This window comes from Diachasmimorpha longicaudata, chromosome 13, assembly GCF_034640455.1.
Source record: "Diachasmimorpha longicaudata isolate KC_UGA_2023 chromosome 13, iyDiaLong2, whole genome shotgun sequence".
In the NCBI taxonomy this organism is placed as follows: Eukaryota; Metazoa; Arthropoda; class Insecta; order Hymenoptera; family Braconidae; genus Diachasmimorpha; species Diachasmimorpha longicaudata.
In genome coordinates this window covers 6840807-6862783 of record NC_087237.1, presented here as the reverse complement: position 1 = coordinate 6862783, position 21977 = coordinate 6840807, and the positions used below count along the sequence as shown (strand labels likewise).

The 21977-nt window shown below is 38.7% G+C and overlaps 1 protein-coding gene across 5 annotated transcripts in view; it reads left to right on the top strand.

The window, feature by feature from the left end:
* LOC135168565 (protein neuralized) overlaps positions 1–21977 on the top strand; it is a 36352-nt gene that overhangs the window by 10784 nt on the left and 3591 nt on the right. For 2 of the 5 annotated variants that reach the window (XM_064132889.1, XM_064132888.1), the window contains exons 2-5: positions 7763–8052; positions 19466–19635; positions 20358–20929; positions 21200–21939. In XM_064132889.1, coding sequence (XP_063988959.1) covers positions 7785–8052; positions 19466–19635; positions 20358–20929; positions 21200–21939 — 1750 coding nt within the window. In that variant the 5' untranslated portion in view covers positions 7763–7784. Of the gene's footprint in view, positions 1–7762; positions 8053–13203; positions 13778–18970; positions 19163–19465; positions 19636–20357; positions 20930–21199; positions 21940–21977 lie in introns of those variants that run through there. The other 3 variants (XM_064132890.1, XM_064132891.1, XM_064132892.1) reach the window with 3 other exon arrangements.

Below are 21977 nucleotides of genomic sequence, written 5' to 3'. Positions count from 1 at the left end.
ATATGTGTTTCCACTATCCTATCTGCGGTTCTGAGGAAGACAGTGTCACTGCACTATTCTGGTTACGGAAAGGAAGCTGGCGGAAAGAAAAAGAAAAATTTTTATAACACTACAGTATGCAAAGTACTGATTGATGTGATAATTGAGGTAATAGGATCCAGCACTGATGAGAAGAAGATAATGTCAGAAGTAAGTACTTGGTTGTCACGTTCTGGCGATCGAGAGGGTGGGCGTAAGGAACGACAACGCGGGTCAAGTCATCATAACGAGAATAATTCAGTTTGTTCCTTTGATACCAATCGATAATACTTCATTTTTCCGGGATAAATGGAATTGTAAAATCACTGTGTTAATATGACTCCATTAGTTCATTTTCGTAATTGTATTAGTTGTGATATTCTTGATAAAAGGTACGATTAATAGGAAAAGTTTATATTATCAATATATTTTTATCGCGAGGCGTTTCATTGGGCAGAATATATATTAATATATGAATATTGTTTAGTATTCGGCTGTCATTGAAGTATTAATTATATTTATTATATTTCTCCTGGCGAGGTCGGAAATCCAGAAGATGGAAATAACAATTGGAAAATGTGATGTATCTTAGCATAATAAAGTATTTTCTATGTCATTTCCTCATAAGTTAGATCACGGGAATAAATATCCGTTGTTGGTTCAGGGATTAAATATTATGTCCAAAAGTTTAAAGGGAAAAATAATAAGTGGATTTTTAATTTTTAAGAAAAATTCTAATGAAAGTAATTTCAGCCATTGAGAGCTGTTTTCAGTATTTGGTGATTCAAGTCAAATAATATTTATAAGGTTGAAGTTTCACAATCGGACTGCGTCCATATTCCCCAAAGATTTCAAATTTAAGGGTTGAAATTAATTAGTTATATGTAATCCTATCCAAGACTTTTTTATATTTCTAAGTTTGTTTGAAAGAGTGAATATAATAAGCAATATTATATAGAACTAGCACACAATCAATGCAACTAAATATCATTCTGTGTTCCGGAGTTGCAGATGGAGAAGACATTATTGTAAAAAAAGGACGTCTTTCCGAGATGAAAAAATAATTCTTATCAGGATAATTCGTATCAGCAATTGTCTATGGATATAAGAATTAATTCTTATCATCCATAGCGGAATAAATTATCCATAATATTGCTATTATAATGACTGTTTTCATGCTTGAATTGAAGCACGATAATTTATCAATTCTAAACTACTAATTTAAAAAATAACATTGGTGCGTTATTTTGTTGGATATTTTGTTAATACAATCTTCGAATTCTGAAGACTGACTGCTAATATTATTAGATTGTAAGAGAGAGTTTATTAAGACTTAATATGGTATGTCGTATTAAATTTCGGATTCAAATGATCTACGTAGATTATTTATTTTAAAAGCGGATGAAAATAATCCACAAAAGATTTTTCTACAATTTATACCTGCAATCATTTTTTTGAGTTTTCATATTCTGTTCGCGGAAAAATCTCATAGTTGTGATTATCTTTCATGAAAATTGGAGATACAAACACTGCATATCTTTAACTGTTCAACCAAAATCGGATGAAAACATGTACTATGTCGATAGGAGGAAAAAAGTTTTTGATTGGCTGAGTTTTTTTGTCAATAGATTTAATAAATTTAAATATAAGTTTTGTCACATAATAAAACTGTTTTCTGTATAATGTTGAAGGTAATAAATACATGTCTGCTTATCAGATATACCGTTCATATATTTATTGGTGATTCTGAACCCAATACAGGCAACGGTTGGAGCCTGGCCACAGCTCTGGTCGTAAATCTGGGCCAATTTCGGGCCGAATGGTCAGCCCAGAATGCGGCCAAAGTTCGGCAATAGGTCTGGGCCAATTTCGGGCCGAATGGTAAGCCCAGAGTGCGGCCAAAGTTCGGCAACAGGCCTGGGCCAATTTCGGGCCGAATGGTAAGCCCAGAGTGCGGCCAAAGTACGGCGACCGAAGTCTGGCCAAAGTTCGGTCCCAGGCCTGGCCCCGTGTTATCATCCCAGGGTCTAGCCAAGTTCGGCGCGAGTTTGGCTGGAGCCCGGGTGCCGAGCTACGGCAGCTCGGCGGCCGTGCTTGTACCAAGGTTGGCCCATTCGTTTTTTCCTACCTGGGTGTGCCCCTCACCGGTCGCCAATGGGGAGAGTACGTCGATGCAGCCTCCTGCGAGACTGTGAATGAGGTGGAATTCCAGGGGGAATGAATTAAGAGATGTTAAAGATTTTTTTGTTCCACGATATTCAGGACGGGCTTTACCTGGGTTCGTTATTGCGCGATTGCATCATTTTTTTTCCCGGGTATGACATGGACAGGTATAATAATTAAAAATTCATTATTATCGGTGGTGATTATTGGTGGAGACGGGGGGTTGAAATACGAATAATGGAATTAAAGATATTGAGTACATTTTTGTAGTTAGTTATGTGAAAAATTCCTGACCACATTCTTATTACACATAGGATATCTACACTTTTCTGTTCCTGATATCAAAATTCTCCCTGAGTTCGAGTAAATAAACAGAGTAGTTGAAACAACCCGTTGAATGAGAGTGCTCGAGAGACCAAGTTAATCTACAGCTCCACAATTTCCCCTCCAACTAAAAGCCAGTGCTGACAGTTATGAGTATATATCTATCGAAATATTTAAAAGTTGCATTTGAAAATTTGTAATTATTGCGATTTTTTGGCTTCGACGCATTTTTATTAATCTACAAATGTCAACAACAAAGTCTTCGATGGGGAAAAAATTAAAAATCCGTTTCATTAAAAATTTAATGGCTCATTAAAATTTGAAAAATATGTCACGTAATTATTGTGACCTATTTGCCACCAATTTCATCACTAGATTTCTCCAGGAGCTCAATGGAATGGCCGGAGATGTGAACAGAGCAATAATTATAACTTTGGGAATGTTTCCCTTCTGTATTAAATTTTTCAAAAATTTGTAACACTTCTTAGAAACAATCTGACGCGTTTACTCCTAATATCACTCTTTTAACATGAGACAGGCGTTTGTCGGCGATTCTGTTATCCGAAAGTAACCGGGATAAAGATGTTTGAGTATCCCCAGACCGGCAATCGTTGTTCAAACTCCTCAACAACTCCAACACTGACTAAACAATTTCCCGCGGAAGACGGGAGAAAAAAACAGCTCGTCGCAATAAATCGCATGACTCGTTCGCAGGAGCGAGTAATCTGGCATACATCTGGAGGAAAAATTCCAGTTGTTGGGAGTCACGGTCTATTCTTAAAAAAAAAAGGAGAGGTACCTTTTCTACTCTGTTACGTAGACGTATACCTGCCAAGGAACTTTAAATCTTGGGGGTCAGGTAGAGCCTACAGAAAAACCCGACGACTTTTCACTGTTGCGTGGACGATGACAATGGGTGAATAAATACCTAGACAGGTTTTAAAAATCACATGTTCTCGTCGTGGATGGGGAAAAACGTGGTCCACACGTGGAAATTGGTCAGGGCTTCGACATCGGGAGATAAATGTGATTTTTTTTGACGTTCAAGGATTTTGGAGAATTACTGCGTTTGTAAACATTATAGATAATGATATCCCGGATTTTTAAATAATTTTTTTGAGGCGTTTAATGATTTTTAATCGAACTTGAACGAATTTGAAAATCCATGCGAATATATTGTAATTTTTTTCCTTCCCGAACACCACAAATTTCAACGGACGAGTTCATAAACTTTGAGATAAAATAAAGATTTTATTACAATTATGGAAATGACTGAATACAATTACGTCGGCATTTTCACAACTAGCAACTTTCAGAGTTAATAAATTCAATTGAAATACATTTTTTATTTAATTTTCCAAGGTATTCTATCAGAGTCGTCGAATAGCCACCGTTTTGGAGACCGTTATTTTGTGATATGTATATGAGCAAAGAACTGTAATCCGAGAATCGAGGGGTTGATCCACTACAATACCGCTGTGCATATTGTTTTTTTAGTGGTTCTCCATCCTCTTTCACATCTTTCTTGCTTTGTGAGAAACTGAGCAGACAGTCGATGCAACTTACCACCACCCCCTGAGCGTCATTCGGTTACAGAGGGGGGTACACGGGGGCGCACGCGCCAGTCTCACCGACTTCCTGCCATCCGCCCTGCTTCCGCTAAAGGTTCCCCTTTTTTTCATATCCCCCGGGCTATGCCCCAACATCAAATTTCTAGGCTAATGCTCTTTATTTTTAGATTTTTTTATCGGAAGAACGAGTTTCGTTTGCTCGAAGTAATTTTTCTTTATTCGCCTGGTTTAGAGGAAAATTTCAATAAACATTTTTTCTAGAGAATTTTCGTAGCTGCAAAAATGGTCGAGGGACATTTCATCCTAAAAGGACTCAATAACGAGATAAAAATGATATGATAATTCGTGTTTTGGGTACCTCAAGTTGGCACAGCAAATTAGCATTTCATTTTCCTCTAATTATCTCCTATAATATTCGTTAAAATTTAGACAGGAAGAATAATCGCTCTGGCTAAGAATTAACAGTTTTATATTTCAATTTTCTCGGCGATGATGGTGGTTCTTTTTGTGGAGAGAATTGAAAAAATTGAAGAGTGATTGATAATTGATAACAGTTGAAATAAAAAATACAAACATTACTGGGATTTGAGGGGCTTTTGATGGTGATCATTATGAAGACCCTCGTAATCACCGAAAGGCGTAACGTCCTCGTTGTGGCCCCGTGAATAAAGTCTCGAGAATCCGGGATGTGGAGAGGCCCTTACCACCAAGGAAACGGAGACACGGTTCGTTTGGTCACCGGGCGCATAACGCGATGCGCTGCCGATAGGACCACACCGGGGATTTTATTATACGGCCTGTGTACTATGCATCCTTTTCTCCTTTTTAGCAGGGGGAAACAAGCCTGACGATTAATTTCAATCAAATCCGGGAGATATCCAATCCATTAATTTATAGAATGGTTTCCGAATGTCAATTGTGTAATTTTTATTAATTTTACTAATTAAGAATATCAACAGGTTTCATTATAATACACGGAAAGATATTTTGGATGAAAATTAGAGCCCTAGAGGTTGAAACATGGGACGAAATGACGCTCAACCACTTTTTGAGTCAAGTGTTCTTCGAAAAATTAGACTTGGGAGGCCAATTTTTGTGATAAAACATATCTTCTTGAAACATATAATTGTTGAAGAATTTCTAATTCGTGGTCAAATAATTCTATAAAAATTTACAACAAGCAAGTGCTTATAGAAATCTAAGTTTTCTCAAAACAATTTTAATGCCGCTAATTATCTTACAATAAAAAACATTATTTCTCATTACACAAAATAATAATCACATGCGCTATTCGATTTCCATATTGGGCGAACAATAAATGTGAATATTGCGGAATTAAATAATGCCGTATTTAAAAAAAGAATACAGAAGAATAATGGACATACAAGGGTGCACTGTGAAGATAACTGTGTTACGCAAGGAGGATGCGTTTTCATAGGATACCATTCACCTCGGAAAAGGAAACATGCCTCCACGCTACTGTGCACATACTTCCCATCGGGCGTATCCAAAGACCCCTACCTGACAAACTATCATAAAATCACAAGTCTGAATTTTCTCTATACTAAAAACAACAGGGGGAAAAATGAAACACGTGGGCACTTCGCTCCGTGGGGTTATGCGGGCGTTTCCTTGGGGGTGAAGGGCGAACCACGTAAGTGAAATACTGATGCGTAAAAAGCTACTCAACGAAATTGTTATAATTTTTTTGTCAAGTTCGATTAATGGATTTTCTTCGATAAATTTTTTTTTATTCAGTTGAGTCAACTTAAATTTTTTTTTTCAATTATCGAGAACTGTAGGTCGATAGGTTTTTTTTTGTCAATGTCTAGTCGATTTTTTTTTAATTTTACCATCGATTAGAAGGTATTTTTATAAACTTCAAAATAATGGAATTTTTATCAAGTCACGTCATTATAGGTGAAATTATTGAAATTTCAAAATAGCCAACAAGATTTCACACATTTTCAATGTCGAAGTTTGAGTAATTTTTTTGTTGATTATGCGTGTCTTATCGCTTCCGATAAAAAAAAGCATGAAACCCGACCACTGTTATAGAAAGTCATCAGTAAATATTGGTTCTATTTGAGCCCACAGACCTCCCATAGTTCAAAGCGAGGAAGCCTAAATTTTGAACGTTTCCGAGTTTTTAGTTGATCAGCCCCCAGGCTCCATATGTTGTACTCCCTCAATGTTGAATTCTCGTATCATTCCCACCCGCATGGAACAGTGACTCCCGGAGCTCAAACTAAAATAATCTCTTCCCACCAGGTCCAATTCATATTCAAATCCACAAATTTCCCAAAAATTAGAATATATTAGAATTCATATAGAAATAATAGACATGAGGGTGCCTCTATGATCCTCGAAATCCGTTTCACACCCTTTGTATCATAGTTCAACAATTATTGTATTCAATGATTGCCCAAAAATGTCAATGAAAACATCATGGGCATTATGATTCTATCATTCAAACAATTTAAATATCGTTGGACATGATTAGTGCGTGAGAATTTTAAAAATTGTCTCGTAATAAATTGAAAATATTTCTTGTACTGCCGGTGACAAATAATATGTCAATGATTGAAATTATTGAAATTATTGACCCACAATCTTCAAAGAGTCGTCAAGGAAATTGTTGAGTAAATGCTGAATTATAATAAACAAATTAAAGAATAAGAATTACAAAAATGGATTCATAAATAAGAAAAAAATAAAAATCCTCCCCAATTAGAGAAAAATAAATTTAATGTCGGAACATGAAATAAAACGAAAGAACCCATCCAAAAACCGTCAAATGCCCCAATAATTCACTCCCAAAAAATTATCATAAAAACGTTAAAGAGCAGGTTGCATTGCCTGCTGCAAACAAGCAATAAACAACAACCCTAAACTACCCGAAAAAAATTCAGAAATCACAAAATCCGAAGAATCCAAAAACCTGCCTCAAAACTCAGTCTCCGAAAAATCTCCCAAAAGCCCGAGCGCCCCAGCATCAGTCCCCTCGGCAGGCCCGGTGCAAGAGGCCCCGTCCAGGTAAGGGCAGCTGTCCACCAGGTGCCCCGTTTCCTCCCCTATTTCACCTCTCTCTCTCTCTCTCTCTCTCTCTCTCTCTCTCGCTCCCCCTATACCAACATAAGCCGACAACATTGTGGGGAAGCGCGTGCGCGCATTTGTTCCCCTGCCCCCACCCGCGGTGAGACCAACTGGTGGGGGGTGGTGCAACAGCACCAAGAATCAACCATTCACGGGATTGGTCGTTGGCTCGCGCGCGCCTCCACGAAACCCCGATGCACGTCAACAGAGTCCTCAGTCGACCCCTGGGCGCTCACGCAGGAGCAAGTCCAATGTTCTGAGTTCCATAGAAAAAAAGTTGGGACTTAAGTTTTAGGTTCTCACGTGTCGCGACAAGTTGAGTGTCGACATTAACACTCTATAGATTTTTTCCACTAATTTCGTTAATAAAATTAAATAAATTGGATAAAATAGATGGAATAATTTGGATTAAATTAATTGCCTTGACGAAGCTAAAGGAATTAAATACAATTAATGATAAAAATAAATTGAAAAAAATATCAATCAGTGCTAAAGTGAAGAAATTAATCGTGTTGTGCATCAGTTGAACACTCGTTTATCGTTAGGAGACTAGAGAGGACAAAAAGAAAAACCAATTGCGCTTTTTTCAGTACAACCCACCCGGTCACATTTATGGGGGTGGTAGGCGGAGAGTGCGCCGTCAAAGGTACCGGCGGCAAAAGCCATTCCTGTCATTGCTGCAGTCGTGTAACAAGTGACGTTGGACCAAGCGTTTTATTATCACAACATAATCGGGGAAGTTACCGTGTTGATAAGGAGGGCTTTGAGGGTGATTCACCGAGTCCAAGTGGAAAAACCGGCGGGGGTGACAGTCATATTCTGGCGCCATTGAGGAGCAAGATGAGGGTGCTCAAGAAATTGAAGAAGAAAATGGGATTAGGTGAGAATTATTGAAATTCATTTTTTTTTTGGGTGCAGGGTGCATGGGGGGGGATGCATCGTTTGAGGAAGGAGCGTATTGTCGAGGCGGTGAGTCTTTCAGGCACCCGGAAACTAACAGCGATTTTCCGTGATTCAATTTCCAGCCTCGAGGGCGCAACGGGAATCGATAAATGAAGTTATGAGGGGGTGGATATTCAGAGGACAAAAGGGGTTTCTATGGGGCTGACGGCATTTCAGAAGGTTGGGAGCGACAGAATTTTTTTAATAAGAACTTCAATTGCTCTTACGGATTTTTTGATGTTTTGCCCAGAGTTAAAAGAGTAATTTAAATACTGGATTGAGGGGTGGGGGTTGTAAAGGAATCATTCGCCTAGTTTTTTCAACCAGCTGCAGACTATTATAGCACACGAATGAAAATGTTCAAATGAACAATTTGAAAATTCAATTTTTTTTCTATTTTTCATAAATGTATGAAAATTCCGAAAAAATGATGAAATTTCATAAATTTCCTTTCATCTCAATATTAATTTTATTTTTATCTAAATCTATAAAACTCTAAACTTTGAATCCGGTAAGAGGCGTTCCTTTATCCAGAGTTATTTTTTAAATATCGATCGACAAAAATTCGCATCAGATTTTCTTCTCTTTGTAATTATAATATGAATTACACGATATCTCATGCACAATCTCAACTCAATGCCTCTTCATTCCATCCTGGTAACGAGAGTCTACGCACCCCTCCCCCACCCCTGTCCCCTCCCTTAGCTATTGTACGAAAGGACCAGCTGTTTCCACCGTCTTCTCCCTCATTTTTTTCTTCCCTCTTTCCCATCTTTTCTCCCCCGATGCATCGACCCTGCGGAAGGAACAGCTGATGCACCGGGTCCTGCCTTTAAAATTGTACGGACTCTAGGGTATCGAACAATACGGGGGCGGAGCTGTTCCCATAGGATCTATTTTTATATCTATATTTTTAATTTTACGCTGAGGGTAACTTTTGGACTTCAGGGATAAATAGAAAGTCGATGGTTTTGTGCGACAATTTTTTGTATTGAAGACTTTTTTTATGATAGTGCGGACCCTTCGTGTATTTTTACTGAAATTTTTTCAAAGCAATAATATTTCTCTTTATTATTATTATTATTATTATTATTTTTTTTTAAATATAAAAACGAATGGATGGTTTTTTTCATTCAATTTGCGTTCTTTGCACTTTTATTATTTATTGTTTAACGGGATTTTTTCGAGGGAAAAATACAAGATTCTACACTGACTCAAGACACCAGTCACCGTTGTGACGTCACAAACTCTGGTGGAATATCGCCCGCGAATAACCCGTCTTTGTTCCCACAGGCGCCGTTTCACCTAACCGGTTTTTCCCTCCGTCTTTTTTGCGACTGTGCTCACTCTATGGGTTTATGCATCAGCTGTGATACACCGTTGAATCATCGGGAAATAACAAACAATGAGATTCATTTATTCGTTCAATGGGAAATTTTCATTAATTAGAGAGGATGATCTATGGAAATTGATGTTTTACGATGGAGAAAATATGGAAAATTGCAAATATAAAAACCTGTTGAATCATTAATTTTACTGATGTAAGAGATAATTGCATCGCGAAGTGAATAAAACATCAACTTTTCTATTTTTTAATGCGAAAATAGAAAATATTGATTTACAATTCATCTTTAAAAGCGAACCAAATTATTTATTCAATGAAATTCAATAAATCGAGGAATTAATTGGCTATTAAAATTGATTGATCAATCGATGAATTCATCAATTAGTTTCACCAATTAAATTAAAGATTTTTAGCTCTTGAATTTTTTTGAAATGAAAAAAAAATAATATTAGGCACGGTTCATTTTGTTCTATAATTATTCTAGCTCACCGTTAAAAATCTAAATTTCATCAAAACATTGATTTCCATATGTTGAAAACACCTGAGATAAAATGGGACTCTCTTTAAGATTTTTCTACTGAACATCATCGGTATATTTTCTTTTTCCCTGTAAAAAAAAAATGTTACATTTTTTTTCTCGCGTTTTTATTTCATAATAGAAGTATCACATGAATTATTCAACTCGACTGGGTGCAAAAGAGCCCCTACGTTTGATAATTACCACCCAAGACCTAGCGTTATAAGTACGACACATTGCGTTGGCCAGAGACGCGTTGAGGGGGGTGGAAGGGGGTGAGACGGAAGGGAGGAGGTGGTAAGTGTATTAAAATAGAAAACCCATTGCCCCGTGGTTAATCCAGGAAATGGAGCAGCATCCCATCGCTAGTGGCAAAACCCAAGCCAGAATAAATAACAATTCCAGACGATTCATACTTGGGAATTTGTCGGGAGTTGTTGGTCTTGGATCTTGATGGGCTCATTCTAATTCTTGAATTGGTTGAACTCTGACCAGAGTGAAATGAACGGAAGAGACCATTTCTCGACGCCAGTGGGGGCACCTTTCAGATATTAAACGACGAAAAAAAGGCATAATGAGGGGCTCGAGTACTGCGGCCCACGTGCAATTGAACTTGTTTCTTCCATTGAGACATACTTCATTGAGAGAATGAGACGTGATGATTCAATTATCTCGGTGAATGTTGGACAGGGGTCAAGTGGCGAAAAAAAACCAGGGACACCCACTTTTTCGGGGAGTTATTTTTTATTTAGTTAAGAAGAATAGATTTAATATTTGTCGGTACAGTTTTTTTTTTTTTTTTTTCAATCAAAAAATGAAAGAAAATATGGTACGCACATATTTTTCTTCAATTTATTTTAAACAGATCTATGGGGTTCTTAGGGAAGAGGGAATGGTATATTTAGAGTGATCTGGCATTGAGGGTAAATAAGACAATTTTTTCCACAGAAAGCTCAATCGTAAATCTTTCACTTCTTCAAGACAAATCTTGCGATTTATTTCCACAAAAAATGGCTCCAGATTTTTACAAATGGTCTCATCGCCTTCTTCGTCCCCAAAAATCTTCAATTTTCCACATTCCAACTTGATAAAATTTAATTCACCGTCGATTCGTCAAAATCCCTCGAATTCTCAGATTCGCTCATTAAAAACCCGTCCACGAATTAAAATACCGAACAAAGAAGAGGAGGAAACCCATACGGAAGTTGTGTTGCGCAATGGTCATTCGACCTCGTCGAAATAAAGAAACTAACACGGAATGATCCCAAGAATAAAAATCTGAAAAGAAACTTGCCAGCATGGCCTGAAATTCGAGACAACCTCTCGTCAAAAAGTGGAATAAACCATCTCGGAGTAATGAAGACGTTCGCGTGCCCACAAAAATTGCTCTACCTCGCTGAGATCATCAGTCAGTATCGGGTGAAAGTGCCCATCATGTGAATAGAGAATAGACCGCATGAGATGGTCCTGGAATGTAATGGTGTTTTCGGTTGGCAGGGAAACGCCGAGAGCCGATCGATAGAGCCACTGTCCCAATACAAACGTTCCCATGCGAACAACCCTGGTATCACCATGGGGTGGAATATGGGTGGACGCAAAATGCCATTCCACACAGCCTCGGGTACTTGGGGTATGCACTGAGCGAGATAACTCAGAATCATTGATCGTATTATGAAATGTCAGGGAATTGTTGAATGTCTTGGATGCATCGAGCGTTATTGCAAGTCATCCCGCCATTTTCTAAAATAAATAACGATATTTTACTTTAATTATTCCTTCCAACATTGTTGGTTGTCAAAGGGGGGAATTAACTCCGAATTTTAATTTGCGGGAATTATTATTGCAAGTTATTACACAATCGTTGAGGTTGACGCTTTTACTTCGTCATCATTAATTGAAGGTGGTGAATTAATTTTTTATTTTGTCAACTGTTGCTGGGAAGAGCTCATAAAATTAGTTTATTGATTAGAATTGATAGAATTAGGGATAGAAGTAGAAAGTTCTATTAATGAATTGATTTACAGTAATTCTAGATAAATATTTGTTTCACTTTATTCTGAAGATGTTTTTATCAATTTACAATCGTAAATAAATTTTTAGTAATTGTGAACAGAAGATATGCCATGGATTTTTGAATATTTTTTCGTCATGTCAATGAGGATATCCGGGCATATTTTTTTTTCTTCAGACTTTCCATTGAAACCTCATTCGACCCTGGGATCCTAATCATGAAATAATGATTTATTATTCAAACTTGGGTCTAGTTCAGCTAACCTCTGTGAGCCATTAGGAACATTCAGAAAAGTATAAAAAATGAGCAGTCGACCTTTATAAAAAACAAACCTTTTTATTCAAAATTCATTTGAACAATTCCGTTCAACATTTTTTTCATTGCTTTCAATTATTTATAAGTTGAAATTTATTCAAATTTTCCTAACGATTTTCCTTTGGTATAACTCTGTAACTTATGTATTAAAAATCATTTCTAAATCTATATTTTTGGAGCATTTTTCCGTAATTCTCCACGACGCAATATTTGCTCCATTGAGAAACCCAAATAATTCCATTCTTCTCCGAAATCCCGAAACTCATCGAATGGAAAATCTGATGCTTTTGGGGAATGACAAAAAAAATCTCTGCTCCGAGCAACAGAGGGGGGGATACGATTTTTCATTTCTGTCGGAATACATTTTGAAAACCGTGACAATTATTATTAAGAGACGTTACGAAAGATCATAATCAATATTTGTATCAGTAATTAATCGCAAAGCAATTAATTTATATTTTACCTAATATTTCTTTAATTTAATTTCCCAATTGAATCCCAACACATCATCTCCAAATCCCCAATTTTGGAGTACCTCTCCTTCGTTCCCTCCCAACTCCAAAATTCTCTCGCGTATGAAAATTCAAATATTTTCACGTTTCCCCGAAGTTCATCAAACGGAAAATCCGATGCTCCCGGGAATGACAAAAGCATCTCTTTGTCCTGAGCACCAGTGGGAACCGACTAAAAAGAGCGAAGCCCTTCCAGCTTTCACGATATAGCATGAAGGGAGGTGGGGGGGGGGGCACAAGGGGCCAGGTGGTGCACGACCGTTGGACGGGGGCTGCTGGCCCACATACACAGCAATTCCAAATGCGTGTATCATCCCCTTTCCGTTGGCGACAGCTGCATGAGCGCCTTGGAACACCTCGAAAATCTCCCCACCCGGCGACCAAATAATTTCCAATAAATTTCCAAAATGATCGGAATTATCCCAAGATATTGACCAGAGACAACAGCCGTTCTCTTATCTCCATTATCGCTGATGCAATGTAGAAGGGAAAGGACGTGTGCACTACGCTTTGTACACGATGAAGAGCAATGGCGGGGCAGTGTTGGGGCGGTGGCGGACGCTAGCAGCTGCCACTGGGCCCCCGTTCATGTTTCGCTTCTGCTCGAGACCAGTCGTTTCACTGGCGTCTAGCGTGACTCACGTTTACGCCAAACACTCGTAACGCGCGTTTTTTATTGTCAATTCCTGAAAAGTCCATTGTTTTTGTCGGTTTTTTTAACCAATTTTCCCATGACATTACCGGGATAACCGGCGATTTGGAAAGTCAGGAATTCCCCGGGGATTCTGCGACGACGCAGTGGGCGGATTTTTCAGGGTGAGGGCTGATTGGATCGTTGCGCGGGATTCGGAGGGGCCTATTTGAATTCAAGAATGTCGTTGGAGTTGACCAGGTATCGCAGGCCACCCTTGACCATTGGGAGGGCCACTAGGGTCGCTAGGTTGAGATTGTCTGGTGTCATTGGTGAGTTTTTTAGTCATTTGTTAAATAAATCAGATAATTAACACAAAATTAAGTTGGTTAATTTATTTTTATTTGTGCTTTCAACTATTGTTTACATTACATTTGTTTTTATTTGTCCCATGAAACTAATCAGTTATGGAAGATTAATTATTTGTTGGTATACTTGCAATTTTTTTTTTCACTTTTTATTTCGTTCTATCATATGAATTATTGATTATTAATTACTCAATAATTAATTATTTAATCGGCCAATTTTTATTCGTCGATTTACATACTCAATTTATTTTATGAGCATTTATTATTTATTTACTACCCATCATGGTGGTTGTCATTTTGATTTAACAAGTTAATGCCACATATAATGACGATATGATCAATTAACTTCCGGACTGAACCGTAAAGAATATTTCTTTGTGGTTGAAAACTCGGAGTAGGTAATAGGGTATATATGCTTGGGTTTTAGTTCTTTATTTTTAGTCAAGCACATCTCGACCCCACGGACCGTTAAGATACGTGCGAGACGACAGATGTGGGATATACAACAGAGAAGTTGGGATACACCACCCTCGCACTGGGATATGATTCTGTTTGGGAATGGTTGAGAAGTGGATTTTTTTTTGTCCCCTGGGGGTGGAGCTCGTTTGTGGGGATTGTCATAGGGAGTTAAACCGTAGGAAATTTCGCAGTTGTTCGCGAAAATTGAAGCATGTTTTTCTTTGATGGAGGTGAACTTGTTCTTTGTAGGGGTGGGCTAACGAGTGCTGTTCGATTTAAAGTTATTGTTATTTAGGATCTTCAATTTTTTTCCTCCAGAACTGTCTAACGTTTTTTCCAATGAATTTTACTTTTTATTTTGCCGATTGATTATTCGCTGATGACGCAGGAAGACGCAGGAGGATTTCTTTGAGGAAATTTCCTCAATTACAGGGGAAAAAAATACCGAGTGCCCATAGGGGGAAAGAATTGTCTGAACGAGAAAAAAACATTTCCGATTGAAAATTCAGGAATTTGAAAAATCTAAAATACCTGCAACACGCCTACAATCCAGGTACTCGTTTCATGCTCTGTAGTTAGCGCTTGGTATGCTATACGGATGATCCCCATAGGCGAGTTGCATAAGACCCCCTTGCCTCCCCCCTCCCCCATTCCACCACCAAATCCCCAACACTAGTTGTTGGTAAAATAGGCGGTAGGAGAAGGGAAACGGGGCCTGCACTGGGTTGAAGTATCAAACCGAAGGATATGCCTCGAACGAAACGGAATAGAAATAGTTGTGGTGTGAGAGGGATGGATAAATGAAGAGTGAGAGGGATTGAGGAGCGGCCCCAATCCTAGGGTACATAGGCGCACTTAGCAGCAAAGATCACGGCGTCGGCCGTGGGAAAGTGCGCCGCGTGTTTTGTAGTTGTTTTTATACATCTGTCTCTTTTCTTTATTCGTTTCATACACTTTCGTTAAACAGCCTGATGACTGGGATTGTGTTAAATGTCTTGAAACTTCCGCAGCAGATGAGGAAGACATAGGAAATTCGTGTTGAGGATTGCCCTTTGTACTACTCTTTCTCGTTTAAATTCACTCTGCCAAATTATTGATAATTCATAGTTGAACAATGCGATTAGGACGAGTCAGATTTCGATTCAAAGTGTGGGAAAATATGTCAAAAATGCCGGCTGTGTCGTCAAATTCGACTCTAAAAATTGGGATTTATGGCAGTCTAAAGATGATCGGCATCATCTGACTTGCGAAACATTTCAATTTCATGACCTTAAGATGAAGCCACTTTATCCTCGATATCTTCCAATCACATGATGCAAATCCAGTGAGTCAGGACTAATTTTAAATCCTAAATAAAAAATCTTGAAAATGGCGTGTGAATGGTTAAATTTAACTCACCAGATCCTGAATCATGGTAGATTAAGAACCATTAAAACATCCTGACGTGCAAAAACCTCTTGAATTCATGGGAGACTGAATTCCACTAACCGCAAGAGCATCATTGCCCTCTTCTCGTCCATCAACCCTTTGTGTCAATGTAACTGGTACAACCACTTGAAACGAATTCATCGAAGGATCAGGTGAATTCGATTCATCGTGATGCCGTACGAAAATTTTCTCATAATGAAAAGCCATTCGTGATGTGTGCCACGGGCTTCCCACGCGTGTCAGACAGAGAAGGATTGCATGGTGGTATGACCAGGAGGCCTGCATGTAGCCGGGTTACCTATGATATTACGTAGAAAACGCGTGTATTGAGGAGAGAAGGCCAGCAACCCGCTGGGATGAGGTCGATTGCTTGGCTTGTACGCCCCGACCGGTCAACATTGCACGAACAAAGAAGCCAATATCGAGTTTTGCAGCAGGAAGAAGAAAATCATAAGACAACATAGGGAGAAAACAAGCCTTACGTGATGGACAAGGTCCTTAATTGAAAAAAAAATCCATATCTTTTCTCACCGCCAGTAAGATTTGAAAATTTCTAAAGGAGACTTGAGAAATCATCAAACGTATCTCGAAGCTTCACCGATTCTTTTTGTTTTTTATTTCTCCGAAAAGTCTAGTATTTTGATGGAATGGGCTGTTTGCCTTCGAACATTGAATGTTTATTTTCAATTTTTTTTCAAATCCCGTCGTTCGAAAGCTTCTGCACCCTTCCCACGAGTGAGATTAATCAATTCTATGAATAATGAACACTATCTTCATGATGGTCTTGAAAAAGAATGGGTAGACTAAGGTGTTGTAGCGTAACGGGGAAAATTATGAGACAATATGAAGAGAAAATGTGCCTGAGGCGAAAAATAATATTATATTTTGAAAGCTTCGGTACCTCATATTAAAAAGATTTGAAAATATTAGATAAAGTTGAAGAAATAAAGTATAGACTGCAATCATTCGGAGAATGTTCATCCTCAATGCTCTAATCACATTCTTCGAAAGCTGCTTTACTTTTCTCACGAGGGAGATTTATCATCTGTATGAACAATGACAACTATCTTTATGAAGTCCTTCAAAAACCATGAGTAGACAAAAGTTTCCGGCAGAATGGGAACAAAAGAGCCAATACAAGCTATTGCCACATGAAGGAGACAATCACAAGACAACACCAAGAGAAAACAGGGCTTCGATAAAGAAAAAAAAAAATCTGTTCCTTTGTTCAAGAGTTGATGGTTTTGGAAGGTTTGCATTTGGAACAGAAGGCCAACTGTCAATTTTCTCATTCCTTTATAGACAAATATGAAAAGATTCAGAGAAGATTGACCAAAGCCGACCTTATCATCGCCAATCTCTTAGTAAACCAAACAATGACATGACGAACTGTAGTTTCAACAGAAAACCTTTCATTTCCCATCGATAAGATTGAAACGAACCCATCTTATCTATTCCAATCTGTGCGCAATCCACACAGCAAACTAACGAAATCCCCAAAATCTCATACTTTTGAGACTTTTCGCTCCAGATAGCCCATGACACGGGAACGAAAATTAATATCTGCTATGCTGAAGTAATAATTCTGTGTCTATCTGAGCATTAATGCGTATCTGATACCCGGTGCACCTCCGTCAAAGCCTCTACAACGGTCTGTTCCCACAAGATTGTACAAAGTTTATTTTTTCAGTCTTCCTGATGGCTATACTGTGTCAAAGAGTATTTGGATCGATGAGTTGAATGCCCTTCGGTGATTTTCACCAGGGAGTTTAGAAAACGCGGACAACTCGTTGTTTCGCTTGATTGAATCTCAAACTTTTGTCTATTCATTCTTCCTAAGGAACATTGTGAAGATAATTGTCGTTAAACCGTTCCAGGAGGTGATCGATTCAACTCGCTGGAGAGGTATAGAACCCTCTCACCAATAGGATTGGGAAGATCAAGTGAATTAATCAGAAATTTGAAAGAAGACAAAATGCTTTTCCAACCTTTCACTTGCCAGCAGTCAGACAATCGCTAAATGCTGTTTCCCACGATTAAACAAGGGATTTTGTGCCCGAAACAAAGATAGGTGTTGTCTTTATGATGGGAAGGTTTCTTACTTTTGTTATCTTGCAAGTCCCTGGTCCAGATTCAGCTCCAAAATGATTTTGTTTTAGATTACAGACGTTCATTAAGAGAAGGAAGACTGACGTGAGGTGCTTTGAGCGCCTTTAACTCAACCTCAGCGGAGTGAAAGTCAATAATTTTTTTTTCAACTCAAAGGTGTTTTTTCAAACTTTAAAATGAGTTCTGACTCACCCAAGTTGCCTCGTTCGGTTAGGATATATCGATGACTTAAGACGATCGTGTCATTCGTGAAGAGCTATCTCTGTCTTTTACACAAATTGCAATAGTCTGTTTGCTAACAGTAAATAAATGTTTTTTTCCTTAAAAAAATAATTGATCGCATCTTTTCGATGCGAAGACTCATCCCTTTCGTCATCTCATTAATCACAAGTCTGAATTGAGACACGAGAAGAATTCTGTCCAAGTTTACACAGATTAATTACTCCGAAAACCGAAATGATCCAATTTTTAATCGTCAATAACTCAACATCGGCAGAGTGAAAGTGAACCATTTTTTTTCAATTTGAGGTTTTCTCATCAAGCTTCAAAATCAGTCCTGAGATGTCCTGATGTCATCAGCTGGTAAAGACATATCGATCTAGAGAAGTGTTCTTTAATTCAATGTTCAAATAGAGCGCAGCTTCTAAAATTACCATTCGACTGGGAATTGACGACCAATACGCCATAAATAATAATAAAAATTTATGCGAGGTCGGTTTGTGACGGGAGTCAACGACAAGGCAATAGCAATGTTACTTAACCGTGGGAAAATAGTTGAGTGTACCGTTGGAAACGTTCTTTATCTCAACTAGAGACGCCATTCGAAGGCGTATTTTGCGTAGAAATGCGGTTTATTAAAATTTATAATTCTCCGACAACTTCTAATCTAGATACGTTTGACAACCAGACAAGCTGTTAATTATTCCTCGTGTTAATTATCTCGGGTGAAGTCATTTCGTACTGATTAGATGGGAATTGTCCCGCTTCCGTTGTTGAAAAGGTTTTTTTTCCCCCACTTCAGGATGTAAATAGAACATCCTCAGGATCTCTTCGATTGTTTTTCAGAATCTGGTCTTGGATTTTGCCCTTGGGAAGAGAGCGTATCGCTCCGTTATGTGGAGGGAGTTTTGCACTTCCGTCACGGCGCGTGCGGTTTCCGGTGTTTTCGCCCAGTGGCAGGACGTTAAGACGCTCCTTCACTTGTACTATACGTGCATAATACTTTCGGGTTATTGATAGGTATCAGTGAGAATCTGACTCTCGTACCGGACGGACAGTCTTACGTTTCATGTTGGATGATAATTATGAGGGTTCGACAGACTGAGCTTTATTCGCCTGTTTACGAAGAGCCTTGTGAGGAAATTCATTAATTTCTTTTTTAATGACGATAGAAAAATGTAATTTTGGGGGAAGAAATCATGAAAACCAAATTACACCCACTGAATTAGACAGAAATTTTCTGTTATTAAAAAATTTAATTGAAGACATTTTTCTAACACAAATAAGAATAGAATTTGTCGTCATCACCTTCCAATTATATTGGTATTTCCAGTGATTTTATTCTGGATTTTTTAAAATTAATAAGCAGAACAGACGAAAAATACTTTAACAGCGAATGACATTGTAAATAATTTTCTTAATGATTTTTTGTTGCAGCACCAAGATCATCGAGTGCAGGTACGAATAACCTGCCTCCCCTGACATTTCACCATCAAGTACACGGGGATAACATCACCCTGTGCAATGGAGGAACTATAGCGAGGAGACACGAGAGTTTCTGCAAGGGAATAACATTCAGCACTCGGCCTGTTCGCATCGGTGAAAAGGTACCGTCATTAATGTTTTTCTGTTGGAAATTTTTTGCTTTCTATTTCCCACTGTCACGGAACGATGCTTGCCTTTCTTTATTTCACCGTGAAATTATAATGAAAAAAAAAAAAAAAAAACAACGGGAATGGAAGCGGGGGAAAAATTGTAAATGGTCAACCTTGGCCGTTGGCGCAATCGCGAACCCCTGCCCACACGCATTCTCGTATCGCTGGACTCTTCTAGTGATAATAAGTCTGCGTGGGAGACCTGGACGCAATAGTCGCAACTATTCGTTGAAATTAAAGAAAATTATTCGAGATGCCTAATATAGAGATCGAAGATGAGACGCCACCACGTTTTTATGCGATTTTAAACTCGCGAGTTTCGACATTTTTTTATGTAACAGACGATGAAATAGATATCTCTCGCAGTTCGATGTACAATTATCAATTTTGAGAAAAATCATAAATATTTGGTTGAAAAATAGTCGAAATTCCTTGTAAACAGTGTGTTTTTCATACTTATTCTCGACATTGCTTAATGTCAAACTTGATTAAATACATATTTCACAAATTCTATGAATTTTAGTTAGGTGATTGGAAAAAAACTCATAAATATTAATATTAATTCAATCCTTTAACAAATTAGTAATAAATTCTAATCAATGTTTATTATTGTGGCTTGTTTTGTAAATAACGTCAATAAAGTTTCATCAATAAAATTATAATCATGTTATTAGGTCTGCGTAAAATTCCTGGAAATGTCCAACAACTGGTCCGGAGTGATAAGATTTGGCTTCACAAGCAATGATCCAATTCACTTGCGAAATGGTCTTCCAAAATTCGCATGCCCAGATTTAACAAATAAGCCCGGCTATTGGGCAAAAGCCCTTGCCGAGAGATTCGCTGCCCACGACACTGTTCTATTCTACTACGTAACATCAGCTGGTGACGTACATTTTGGTGTTAATGGCGAGGAAAAGGGTGTTTTCTTCGGTGGTGTAGAGACACGCGGACCACTGTGGGCTGTTATAGATGTTTATGGCAACAGCACAGCGATTGAACTTGTGGATCCCAATAGACAACACTTCAACAACATTCGTAGAGGGGCTGAACACAGTAATGAGGATAATGCACAGCCGAGCAGGCACACCGCCATGGATGATGCCAGCAATGCCGGAAGGGATGTTGTCGAGAGAATTATTGTACCATCAATGCAGAATGTCTGTTTACACCATGAGCCTGATGTCGAGCTGCCTGGACTCAGGTTTCAACCGCCTGGTGTACTTTTCGCACCTCTACCTTTTCACCCGTGAGTATTTTCATTCCTTCGGTTAATTAGAGCGTTATTCATAAGAGAAAACCTCACTTGAAAGGAGGAAAAACAATCTAATTTCTACGGTCGTGATCTTATAACAATTGATTGGATTTTTCATTGAGTTTTAAATAAATATATTAGAATTATTTCACGGTCATTCATTTATGTATTTTATTTTTCTTATGTGGGATAAGACAAGTTCATTAAATATACCATATGATCATTAAAAATTAACGTAATTAAACGTTCTTCAATTTTCTTTAGTGTTCGTGGCCGGAACATAAGATTCAGCAACCAGCAGTGCGTGGCAACGCGTTCCGACACAGAATTCTGTCACGGTTACGCCTTCACAAACCGTCCTCTTCTCCTGGGTGAGCGTCTAGTGGTCCAGGTGCTCTCCACCGAGCCGATGTACGTGGGTGCCCTAGCCCTGGGCCTGACCTCCTGCGACCCATCCCGCCTGAGTCCAGAGGACCTCCCCGACGACAGCGATCTTCTTCTGGATCGTCCCGAGTACTGGGTGGTGTCGAAGGACGTCGCCAGCAGTCCCCAACCCGGCGATGAGATCGCCTTCACCGTCACCCACTATGGAGAGGTTCAGATGAGCAAAAACGGAGGTCCCCCCAATGTGGTGATGCATGTGGACGAGAGTCTCCAATTGTGGGCATTTGTCGACGTCTATGGGAGTACTCAGAGGGTGAGAATGTTGGCGAGTCGGCCAACATCACCACCCAGACAACGTCAAATTGTTAATTCAACCCCAGCACCTGTACAGCAGCAGACAAATCACTCAAATGCTGCCACTGAGCTGTCCAGGTTCTCGGAAATGGTGCAGTTCAAACCGACTGTTGGAGGTGGTACTGTTCTTGTTGTCAATCTTCCACCGCAGCCTGGCTATCCACCGGCCAATTCTCAATCTATTTATGGAACAACTGGGGTCAGAAATTCTCCCAGTTTTCACACAGCTGCACCAGCAGCTGCTCCAGTACCAACAGTTGATACAGGTATGTCCTTAATGATTGATTACAATTTTTATTGCAAT